The 11,637-nt window shown below is 44.2% G+C and overlaps 1 protein-coding gene across 1 annotated transcript; it reads left to right on the forward strand.

The window, feature by feature from the left end:
- Positions 1-476: 476 nt before the first annotated feature.
- On the forward strand, positions 477-11,637 carry LOC111239682 (WD repeat-containing protein 17-like). Its single transcript, XM_022769576.1, has 15 exons — positions 477-602; positions 1,970-2,125; positions 2,745-2,809; positions 3,556-3,688; positions 3,767-3,855; positions 4,538-4,637; positions 4,743-4,882; positions 5,429-5,540; positions 5,623-5,764; positions 9,368-9,470; positions 9,837-9,938; positions 10,343-10,441; positions 10,799-10,869; positions 11,267-11,364; positions 11,450-11,637. The coding sequence occupies exons 1-15, from the start codon at positions 477-479 to the stop codon at positions 11,567-11,569; spliced, it is 1,656 nt and encodes a 551-aa protein (XP_022625297.1). The 3' UTR covers positions 11,570-11,637.

Genomic DNA, 11,637 nt, shown 5'->3' on the forward strand with positions numbered 1-11,637 from the left:
TCCTGATGACAGAGACCTTCCATTCAGGATTTCCTCTTGGTTGGCCAAATGGGGGATACGCAGCAGCTACCCATTGAGCATTGGATGAAGGTTGCCACTTGTTTGGGGCGACATCATCTCCCAGGTTGTGCAACTTCGCCTCAGAAAGTGGTGCAAGAGGACCACGGGCAATCACTACAGTAGGAAACTGCTGGATAAACTACTGCACGTTTTTATGTGGATGATTGCCTCGTGTTGGTGGCCACGGGAGAAAGGAAGCAGTGATGCTTTACAGGAACTCGTCTCTTTGTTTCCAAGGGTGGATTTTTTCTCGGCAAATTTGGTTGATAACAGACTGGAGTGTTTGAAGTCATCCCAGAGAATTACAGAAGCAAAAGGCATTGAAGGATTGGACATGAAACTGAATTCGCTACCTGTAGAGAGAGTGCTCGGGTGTTGGAATGGAGCATTTAAATCAGACTCCTTTCAAGTTCAAAATGGTACTTAAGGACAGCCACTACCAGAAGAGGGAATTCTCTCGACTTGTCAGCTCCATCTATGATCCCCTTGGAATGCTGAGCCCTGTTTGTTTTAACAGCGAAGAGGATCTGCAGGAGACCTGTGTGGGAGAGGGATAGGCTGGATGACATTTGTTGCCTGAGTCCAGTCTCTTAAAGAGTTGGTTGGATTGGCGCAGCAAGCTGCCATCTGTTGGAAAGATTTGAGGTTCAGCCAGATGTATGAAGCACCAGGCTTTGGAAGGGAAGCTTACTTCCAGCCCAGTTTGCATCATTTCTGCATGCCAGTAAACATTGTGATATGGAACAGTTGAACATTACCTGTTGTTGAAAGCCAAGAATTAGTACACAGCTCCTCGGAATTCTTGGGGCCTTATGGGGACGATGTTGATAACAGACCTTCCGACGAAGAGGATTCATTCGTCATGGTGCGAATCTAAACCCGGAGCAGCTATGCCTGGACCGGCCCATCACAAAAGCTTTGCTTGTTGCAGGAGGCTTGACGCCATTTTGAGGGATACGATGGCTTCAGTTGTGATTTTCTTTTTTTCTCTTCTCTCTCTTTTTTTGGACTGTACTAGACTCTTTACTGAACTTTTTGGCTGTTTGACTTTGATTCAATGAGACTGTGGAACAATAGTCATTATGATTCAAGAAAGAAAGAAGGAAGAGTTCGTGTGATTAATTAATGGACCATTAAGTTTTGAACTTTATTGTTGAATAATTTTCATATGGTTATGTCTCCACGTGATATGAGAGTAATATTAATTTACATTAACTCCAATAAATTAGGGGTGGTGTGTAGGAGCCATATAATTGGTTCTTGATCGTTTATTTTATGTTTTGCATTTTAGTTTCGTTTCTTCTCTCTGGGATATGCAGTGTATTGGGGTCAGTGAGAGCACGTCGTTGACAGCCGGTAGGTTATATCATAACCTGCTTCACCTCACTGGAAGTTGAGGCCGAGTCTAGGTAGCCGTAATTTTGTTGACCGCTTTTACCAATCGCATTTTTGTTTCTTTCGTTTGCTTGGATACACGTACGCCAAGTGTACACATTTAACATTCATAATGGGCGCGTTGGTAAAGTCCGCTGTATTATCCGATTGAAAAATTAAACCTCGAACTTCTCTGGACTCAGTGTGCTTCTCTGAAAACAGCAGCAGCGTGACATACAATTATACATGACTATTCTGACCTCACAAGCGACTTTCTAAGGTACTAGAAAGCCGCAATAGTTAACTCTAACTCTTCTATTTCTATCACTTCTATTCTTCTACTGAAGTTAGCATGCTAACAAGCTACCTCCAGTATTTGGTAGTAGCTGCTCAGGGGGACGAATTATAACCTCTTTTATTGTAAACAATCTTGATATTTCCATTTCTTATGTTCCAACAGGACAAAATATTTAAGCAGCTTAAATGTTAAGATAAGTGAGCTCCACAAGGATCTTATGTTTTTTTTATTGTCCAGTCTGAAGCCCAGGAGCTGACTATAGTCAAGATGTCTAAGTTTGGAGGAGGCATTGGGGCTCCCAGTAAAGAGGAGAGGCTGAAAGAGGCAGCAGACATCCATCTGAGATTGGGACAGATTCAACGATACTGTGAATTAATGGTGGAGCTTGGACAGGTAAGGAGTTGGGTATGGAGGAAAAAGCATGTAACTCAGACAGTAGTGAGACCCTGTTAATTGTGTTGGCACTGATCCTATCTGTGACTTTTAAACATTTGAATATTTTACAACATGTTCTTTAATCATTGGCTGGCTCCTTTGTAGTCTCTTTTCTTATCTGTGTATACACTGGGTGTCAGATGCAAATATAAGCTTATTTTACTAAAAGGCACTGAACCAAACAAAGTTTCCATCAGTTCTCAAAACACTGGTGTTATATCAGTATCTTCATGCCATCATGGAGCCAGTGAAATCAGCTTCATGCTCTGCATGTTATACTGGAAACATAACTGGAGGTTTCAGGCCTTCTGACAGTGAGGAGTACTACAGCAGGGGCAGGCATGCAGACAACAGCTGCAGATCCAGAAGCCAGGTGTAGTGTAGGAGTCTGAAGAGGTCATGGAGAGTGACATCTGGGCCCTATACAAACCTGTCAGCTGTTAGCTTAAAGAATAATTGGGGACAGCCAAATTAAAGGTTCTGTTTCGATTAGAAAAAGAAACACATGAAGACAGAAAACATGATATTGATGATGTGACTCAAAGGAATAAATGGAGTCTTGTTTTGTCTCTTTCAGTGGGAGAAGGCTTTAGCTGTGGCTCCAGGAGTTTCCATGAAGTACTGGAAGAAACTGATGCAGAGGTAAACCACTCTTCAGTGTGACTAGAATAAAGGAGAAATACAATAAATACTTCATGTCCTAAATGTTTGAACAGGAGCAGCACTGGTACAGTACAGTTAAAACCAGAGCAATAATCCTGCATAAATCCTGCACCACCTTCTGCACAGAGCTGAGTCAGAGACGTGTTGATTCAACATTATGGTCTGAATATAATCCCACACTAACAAAGACAAATACTGCTACTCACAAAGGCATTGTGATGTACAGTTGTGGCCTTTTTCATGCTTCATGTTGTTAAGCAGAGCTCTTGTCTGGGTGTAAAGTCAGTTTAAGGCTTGTTGTTTTGGGTTTTTATCAATTTTTGATCAACAGACTCAGATTTTCTAGGTAGGATACATTTTTTTGAGTCAGATTTAATTTAAAGTGTCTGCGTCTTGTCTGTGTGCATCAACATGTTACTCCTATACAGTGTTCCCTTAAAAGCACACCTGGTGTAGAGAGAACAAGTAAAACACCTGCTGCAGCTGCAGCCAATCAGGATTTAGATGATATGTAATAATAAATCAGCAGTGAGATAGCTGCACAAAGACTCTCTTTTTCATCAGTGTTACATCCTCACAGTCTGATTATAGACCAGGTTATTCATTAGTCATCTTCTTACTTTTACCCATGTTACATTACTGTAAACACAGTAAAAACCTTTCTATGCTGCATATTGTTCATCTTACAGTACAATATGATGTATCAGAGCATGCTCATGTTGCAGGAGAGCCGACCAGCTGATGGCTGAGGATAATGATGACGCTATCCCATACTGCATCGCTACAGGAGACATCAAAAAACTTGTAACCTTCTTCACTGGCAGAGGACAGCTGCTGGAGGCTGCACTGATAGCACAGGTACTGGAGAGTGGGGGGGTGGGGGGTGTTTAACCGAACAAAAGTGATGACAATAATAATCATATCTCTTATTTCCAGGGAGCATGTGAAGGCAACGTCTGTGCACCTCAGAGCTCCCCAGTCAACCATACAACTAATGATGTGGACGGTGTACAACAGTACCAGAGGTACACACACACACACACACACACACACACACGCTAGCATTCTGTTACATATTTACTTTGGCCTGCACAGTTGAAGTGAGTCTGAATCAGCTTTGGACTGTGTTGATGTTCAGTGTCTCTGGCTCTGAGGTTGCAGTGAGAAAAGTATACTACAGTCAGGAGCGCAAAGAGAAACAGCTGAACCGTTAACACATTGTGGGAGAGAGGCTGGTTTCAAGAACAGTACTGTCAGGAGATGTTTGGACGAGTTATTCTACACATGGAAAAACATGAGAGAATAATATTCAGTTGAAAGCTGTGCTATCTAAATGTTTCCAGGCAGAATCTAAAAAAAACAAGTCTGTAGTACAGTCAGATTGCATTCATGTCAGGACTGTAATACTGATCAGTTCACTCAGTAACATCACATCACATCACAAACACACACACACACACACACACATTTCCATCCTCTCTGTTCCTGTGTTTAACCTATCATCAGTGTGGAGGAGGTGTTCAACCAGTTGTAGTGTGTAAAAGAGAAGTGTGTTTGGCCACGACTCCTGACTCAGATAAAGGTCCAATGTAAAACAAGCGGAGCTCAGTACTCTCACTGGGTGAGACTCAGTTGTTAACTCTTAAACACGAGGCCCAGGATATCTGTGAGCTTCTCCTCTGGTTTACCTGCTCCTCCTCTGTCCAGTCTCCTCCATCAGGTGTGTGAGGAGCTTGCCGAGTGGTACTTCCAGGACGGGTGCTCTGTCCTGGCAGCGTGTTGTCACCTGGCTGTGGACAATGTCCAGGTACACCCCTCAGTCCGTGCACAGCACCTTATACACACTTTGCTGTGTATGATCCTAACATGTGGCTGAAATGTGTGTGTGTGTCTGTGTGTGTTGTATCTGTAGTTAGCCATGTCCAGTCTGATCCGAGGGAATGAGCTGGAGCTGGCTGCATGTGTGGGCATCGTTCTGGGAGAGGCAGCCAATCAGAGCACTGTGTACTGTCTTGAACTCTTGGCGAGGAAGTACATGACCACACCCACATGGTGCGTCTCCTTGTGTCTCCAGTGTATACTCTATTTTCCTGTGAACCTTGGAAGTGATCCAGACACACACTGGTCCAGTTCAGTTCCTTGTATTTAGTACTTTTTTGTATTTAGTACTTTTTTTTTCCTGAATAATTTGACTCCTCCTGAGTAAGCTGACTGTTTCCAGCTGACTGACTGTTTCCAGCTGACTAACTGTTTCCAGTTGACTAACTGTTTCCAGCTGACTAACTGTGACCACATTGAGTTTACAGTCTGTGTTGGACACCATTAGAATTTTAAAGTAGGAACCCTTTGAGCCCAGAGGCAGCCACTCCAGGCAGACCTCTGACCTCTGACGTCTGTGGAGCATCTGACATATAGAGCCTAAAGTTGGCCTGTCAGGGGAAAACCCCAATCTATTTCAGCTGGGTGTGTATGCACCTGTCAAACTCACCTATACCTCCCTCAGTCTGAGGGATCAGCAGCTGCTTCCTGTCACCTGTCCTTGAAAAGTGCAGCCTGGGTGGTGTACCCAGTGTTTCTTACTCCTGTGCTTACATTCAGGGAGGTGTCAGCTGACTTGCTGCACATGATTCCAGACAACTACATCTTATTGGCTAAGCTGTGTGCATTTTACCCAGGAAGTGCTGATGAGATCAACCAATTACATGAAAGGGTGAGTAGACTGTCTCTGATTACCTGTCAGTGATACGAACATGGGATGATTAGAGTGATCACAGCTGCTGTGTGTCTTCCAGTGTGGTCTCCCCTTGTCAGAGGAGTGTGAGGCCTTGGCAGAGGTAGCCATGTCTGAAGGAGACCTGTTCTCAGCTGTTCAGTTCCACCTGCTGAGCTCTGAGCCTGAGGCTGCTCTGCACATAGGGATAGAGCACGTCAAAGGTACTGACACCTCTGTGTCACTGTGTGTATCTGTGTGTGTCTTTGTGTCTCTGTGCGTTACTGTGTGGGTCAGTGTGTGTCTGTGTGTCACTTTGTACCTCTGTCTGTCACAGTGTCATCACCTGCCAGATACCTGCACATTTTGGATATGACGATACCGACATGACCACGGGACTGGTTCCATTGTTTCACCCAGTAATAGTGACATCAACCTACAACTGTAGGAAGTGATGTCAAAACAGTTCATCTCTAAATGAGCTCAGTTTCATGTTTATGATGAATATTAGCCATTTCTCAGTTTCTCTGTTCTGTGTTCTTGGGAAAAAGTCCAAGATAAAATATCAGGAAGTGTTCTCATTCTGTTTTATCAAGGGTGCATTGCTATGTGACTTGTGCGGACTTGGGACAGCTAAGTATCCCAGAATGCATTTCACACCAAATAGCGACAACAGCGGAAACTCTGAGCCAGGTTCAAAGCTGAAACTATTTTCACCCTACAACTGTTATTATATCATTTCATTAAGTTTTGATGTTTTTTCCATTAAGGCTCAAATTACAGTTTTTGCCTGTTGCTTGAACACATTTTGCAAAACTTCGCTCATTGTGCCAAAACTCTACACACAAGTAAACATGACACAACACTGGGAAATATACCATTCACATCTGTGTCAAATTGAAACTCTACTATCAAAACCTAAACTCTGCTATCTGCTACCTAACAATCCTTTGTCAAAATGTAACTCTGATGACAAAATGACACACACTTGCATCATATGCATACACTTTCAGATCAGGGGGAACACACTAGTCTACTTTATATAAAACACTGCAGTCTTTGATTTTCACTGTTTATTCAGAAGGCACATTTTCAGGAGGCACATTTTCAAACAACCAAAAAAGCAAATAGGCCTACTCAGTATTGTACATTGCAGCACTGTACATTGCAGTAACATGAATTCAGATAAAGCAAAAAAAAAAAAATAGAAAAAAACACTATACTGTAAACACAGAAAATCATGGCAATTGTGCATACGTGGGCTCATGGATCCCGCCGTCTGTTGGGGTCTGGCCACAGGACCTCATCGACATCGCAAGCAATGTGTTCTCCCGCTAGGCACCGGGGAAAATATCCCCTTGCATGTCGAAACCATCCATGGATTGCTGTCACCTGAATGTCGCCGCAGGCCTGTTCCATTGCCTGCAGAAGAGGCATGCGGGCATGTGGTTGGCGGTCATATACACGCCATCTCCAAGCCGAAAAGAATTCCTCTATAGGGTTTAAAAATGGTGAGTAAGGGGGCAAGTATACCACTTCAAATTGATTGTGGTTGGTGAACCAGGCCTGGACCAGAGCAGCCCGATGGAAACTGACATTATCCCATACCACCACAAACCTGGGCTGATCTGGTCTGTTCTGTACAACTATATTATGGAGAGCATCTAGAAATGTGAGTATATGTTGGGTATTGTATGGACCTAGTTTTGCATGATGATGCAGAAGCCCTCGAAGGCTTATGGCGGCACACAATGTGATTTCCCCCGCGCTGCCCCGGGACGTGCACAATTGCCCTTTGGCCAATTACATTACGACCCCGTCGTCTTGTTTTGCTCAGGTCGAATCCAGCTTCATCAATGAAAACGAATTCATGAGGCTGTGCAGCTCCATCCATGGCCAAGATTCTCTGTAACAAAAAAAACAAAACATATTACTACAGTGCTACACATACAGAACCCCCACCCCATCACACAGGTACCTGTGTAGCTCTCCGAATGGATCCATGTGGTACTGATATGGTACATATTCAGCTGCTACTGGATTTCACCAATACTGTATTGTAAATGTAAAGGACAGTTACACTTACCCGTACATATTCACATCGAAGTCCTTTGACCCTGACACTTCCTCTCAAATGGGACCCTGTAGAGCTGCTTCATGGTGATGTTGTGTTTTCCCAAGATGCGTCTGATGGTGGTGATGCTCACATGGTTTATGTTGTTGAACACTTGCCTGTCTGCAAGTACTTTCTGTCGTAGCTGGTGGAGACGGATGGCATTGTCTGCCCTCACTAGGTCCACAACGGCAAGTTCCTGCTGTTGTGTGAACAGGCGTTGGCGTCCTCCCCCAGAAGGTCTTCTAGTCATTCTAGAGAAATACAACCACAAATTGTCATTGGTTTGCTTCTTTTTCTTACAGTACTATATATACTGTACTTTACTGTATATACTGTATCATCCACTGTACTGAAACATCTCAATATAAGTAATCATGGTATGTTTCACAAAAACTACCACTTTGGCTGCAAAAGGAGCATTAGCACCCTGCAATACCCTGTACACGTGATGTGGTAATGTGATATACTGTAGTACAGTACTGTAAATACCATCTGAGTAGAGTAGAAGGTAGAGAGGTGAAGACATACCTGTTTTCCAGTCGGCATGTTCTTATTACAGATGCCACTGTGAAGCGGCTTAGATGTGGGTGGACTCTCTGCCCAGCTTCCCTTATAGTCAGGCCATGGTTGATGACATGGTCCACCAAAGTTGCTCTTATATCATCAGAAATAGGGGTCCGTGCATGGCCTCTTCGACCTTGACCTTGTCCTTGTCCTCCTCTTCCTCTTCCTCTTCCTCTTCCTCTTCCTCTTCCTCTTCCTCTTCCTCTTCCTCGTCCTCGTCCTCGTCCTCTTCCTCTTGCTCTACCTCTGCCTCTCGCTCTCCCTCCATCCATGCTTGCAAAGTTCTTGAAATGGCTAAACTGAGGGCTTTTTGTAGCTGGCTGATTGGTGTTCAGTTTTGCAAGTAAGTGCCTTCAGGTGTGTATTTGAGTGGTTGCAATTACCCGATGTGTTTTGTATTTTGGATACATGTGTTTTCCAAATGGCACCCTGAGATTTCATTTTTGAACGAAGTGTCTTATGTATGAAATAGAGTGTAGTATGCAGGACCAAGTGTGTTGCATAAAGGAGTAAGTGTGTTGCAGAATTGCAACTAGAGTGCAAAGCAGCGTTTTTGTTTAAGGTATGGGTACATGTGTTTGAGGTACGGTAACAAAAGCTTCAAGTTGTGTTACTTTAGTCTAAGCATGGGTCTATAGTGTTCAAGCAACGGGCAAAAACTGTAATAAGTTTATCCAAATAACTCAAGCAGGGCAGTGTGTGCTGTCGTCCTGGTAGAAAAAGTGTTCTCTCTGCAGCCCTTTGGTCATTTACTGGTGGCTTTGTTGTCTGTGGTGTTTTGATATATGATAAAAATTCCTTTTGGAAGATGAAATTTGATCTCTGACTTATATAATATATATAATATTTGTACCTGCACATTAGTCTGAGAAGATGAAGCTAAAAACATGTGATTTGGTGGACAGTTAACAACAGCTTTGCCTCTGTGAGCTTCTGTGTACAAATATATTTATAAATATATATAAATGAAAATCAACAGAGTCAGGTACAGGTGTGTTGAAGTGTAACATACATACATGTGTCCATGTGATCTCTGAATGTCTCTGTGAAGAACTACAGTCACACCTGTAGATGACAGAGATATATGCTCATCCATCTTTACAGCACTGATTAATCAGAGCCTCTCTTTAATGCTCCTCCTCACCAGAACAATTGACTGGATCTGATTGGACGGTGGACAGTGTTCAGCCAATCCTAGACCTGATGAGTTACATCAGGACCGACCGCCTCATCATGGCCAAGCTGACTGAGTAAAACCATTTATTACTGTAGCATCAGCCTGTCAGCAGCCATCTGTGATGTCACTGATGTCAGAGAGATGGATAGACAGTTAATATTTGTTTTTATTGATTTCCAGTATGTTGCCATACATTGTCAGACTTGATCATCGTCCTGTGTGTGTGTGTGTGTGCGTGTGTGTGTGTGTGTGCGTGCGTGCGTGCATGTGTGCATGTGTGTGCGCGCGTGTGTGTGTGTGCGTGCGTGTGTGTGTGTGCGTGCGTGTATGTGTGTGTGCGCGTGTGTGTGTGTGTGTGTGTGTGTGTGTGTGTGTGCGTGTGTGCATGTGTGTGTGTGTGTGTGTGTGTGTGCGTGTGTGTGTGTGTGTGTGTGTGTAGAGCCCGCAGTGAGCTGTTGATCCTGTGTGGTTATATTGGCGGTCTACTGGCCATCAGAAGACAGTACTCCAGCATCGTACCTGCACTCTACGAATATACCAGGTAGACACACAGCTGTGTGTGTGGACACAACAGTGTGCGTGGATGTGTTAATAAAATAAGAAGTGAACTACAGTCTGATGTCAGAACCCTGTATTGATCTTTATTAAACTGTGTTAAACTGAGTCTGCAGGAACAGTGATGATGCCTCTGTGTGTCTGACGGTTGTCTGTTTGTTGTGTGTCTGACTGCTTGTCTAACTGTTGTACGTCTGAATGTTGCTTTTATGACTGTTGTATGTCTGACTGTTCTGTCTGACTGTTGTTTGTATGGCTTGTTTGTCGGACTGTTTTGTGTCTTACTGTTTTCTCCCTGGCTGTTGTGTCTGACTGTTGTTTGTCTGACTGTTGTGTGTCTGACTGTTTTGTGTCAGACTGTTGTGTGTCTGACAGTGTCTCTTTCCTCAGTCAGCTGCTGAAGCGCAGGGAGGTGTGTGTCCCTCTGAAGATCGAGCAGCTGTCTGTGGAGCTGGATGCCTGGAGGGCCTGCACACAGAGTAACAGCAAGTGGGTCACACAGACACACAGACACACTAGATAATGTTCATATTCAAAATCATTCAGATGAACTTCAGTGTGACTGTGATGATTTTGTGATGGTTTTAAGAGGAAGATGGTGACATCGCTACTCCTCATCCACTCAATGGAAATGATGAACACTGAGGAGGTCTTCACATTCTCCTCTGTAATCAGGCCTAGTCTCGGTCAGTGAGGCCAGTTACCACGGCAACACAGGAGAGGCAGCCGATTCCCCTCCGAGTGATGAGAGGGCTGAGCAGCTTTGTTAGCATCAGTGGAGCTAAAGATGCAAAGGCTACCATCAGACTGCACTGTGATTGAACATGTGTCTGTGTCTGATTGCAGCAGTCCTCCATCAGAGCGTCAGAAAGAAGAGTTCAGCCGCCTCCAGAGGAGGATCCAGCCCACAGACCCCGGTAAACACATGTTTAACCCCAGTTTCCTCCGCAGAGCTCAGTGTAGTCCTGAAGCCATCTGCTACATGACCCAAGACTCAGCCGGGATACTGGTCTGATGTTGGCACCAGCATCAGGAGCATAAGGAGCTGTTGAATGTAAACCTCAGGTCCAGCTAATCTGGCTGACAGAAAGCTGACTGGTGATTGGCTATGGTTCCTCTAAGTGGCTCACTAATTGGCCAAAGTTTGACTTAGAAACAGAGAGCTACTGGACTTTTATGAAGTGGATTTTACAAATATTCAGTGGGAACATATGAAGTATAATCATCAGTAAAGTGTGTGTGTGTGTGTGTGTGTGTGTGTGTGTGTGTGTGTGTGTGTGTGTGTGTGTGTGTGTGTGTGTGTGTGTGTCTCAGCTGCGCTGGTCCTGTGTGGAGCTGATTATGTGACAGGCTCCAACTTGCCGAGCCACTCAGATGTTCAGCTGTCCTGCTTCACTGGACACAGGATACAGGTGTGTGTCTAGTGTGTTGAGTTGTATATGTGATGTGTGTTGACATCATGCGATGCTCTTCATGTTTGCTCCTGATCTCATGCAGGGTCCAGTGTTTGTGTTGGAGGACAGTAAATCAGCAATCTCCCACAACGACGCACTGATGTGGGCTAAAGTCAACCCCTTCTCCCCACTGGGAACAGGAGTCCGCATCAACCCATTCTAACACACACACACACACACACACACACACACACACACACACACACACACACACACACACACACACACACA

The sequence above is a fragment of the Seriola dumerili genome, unplaced genomic scaffold (genome assembly GCF_002260705.1).
Source record: "Seriola dumerili isolate Sdu_G_001 unplaced genomic scaffold, Sdu_1.0 BDQW01004042.1, whole genome shotgun sequence".
Lineage (NCBI taxonomy): Eukaryota > Metazoa > Chordata > Actinopteri > Carangiformes > Carangidae > Seriola > Seriola dumerili.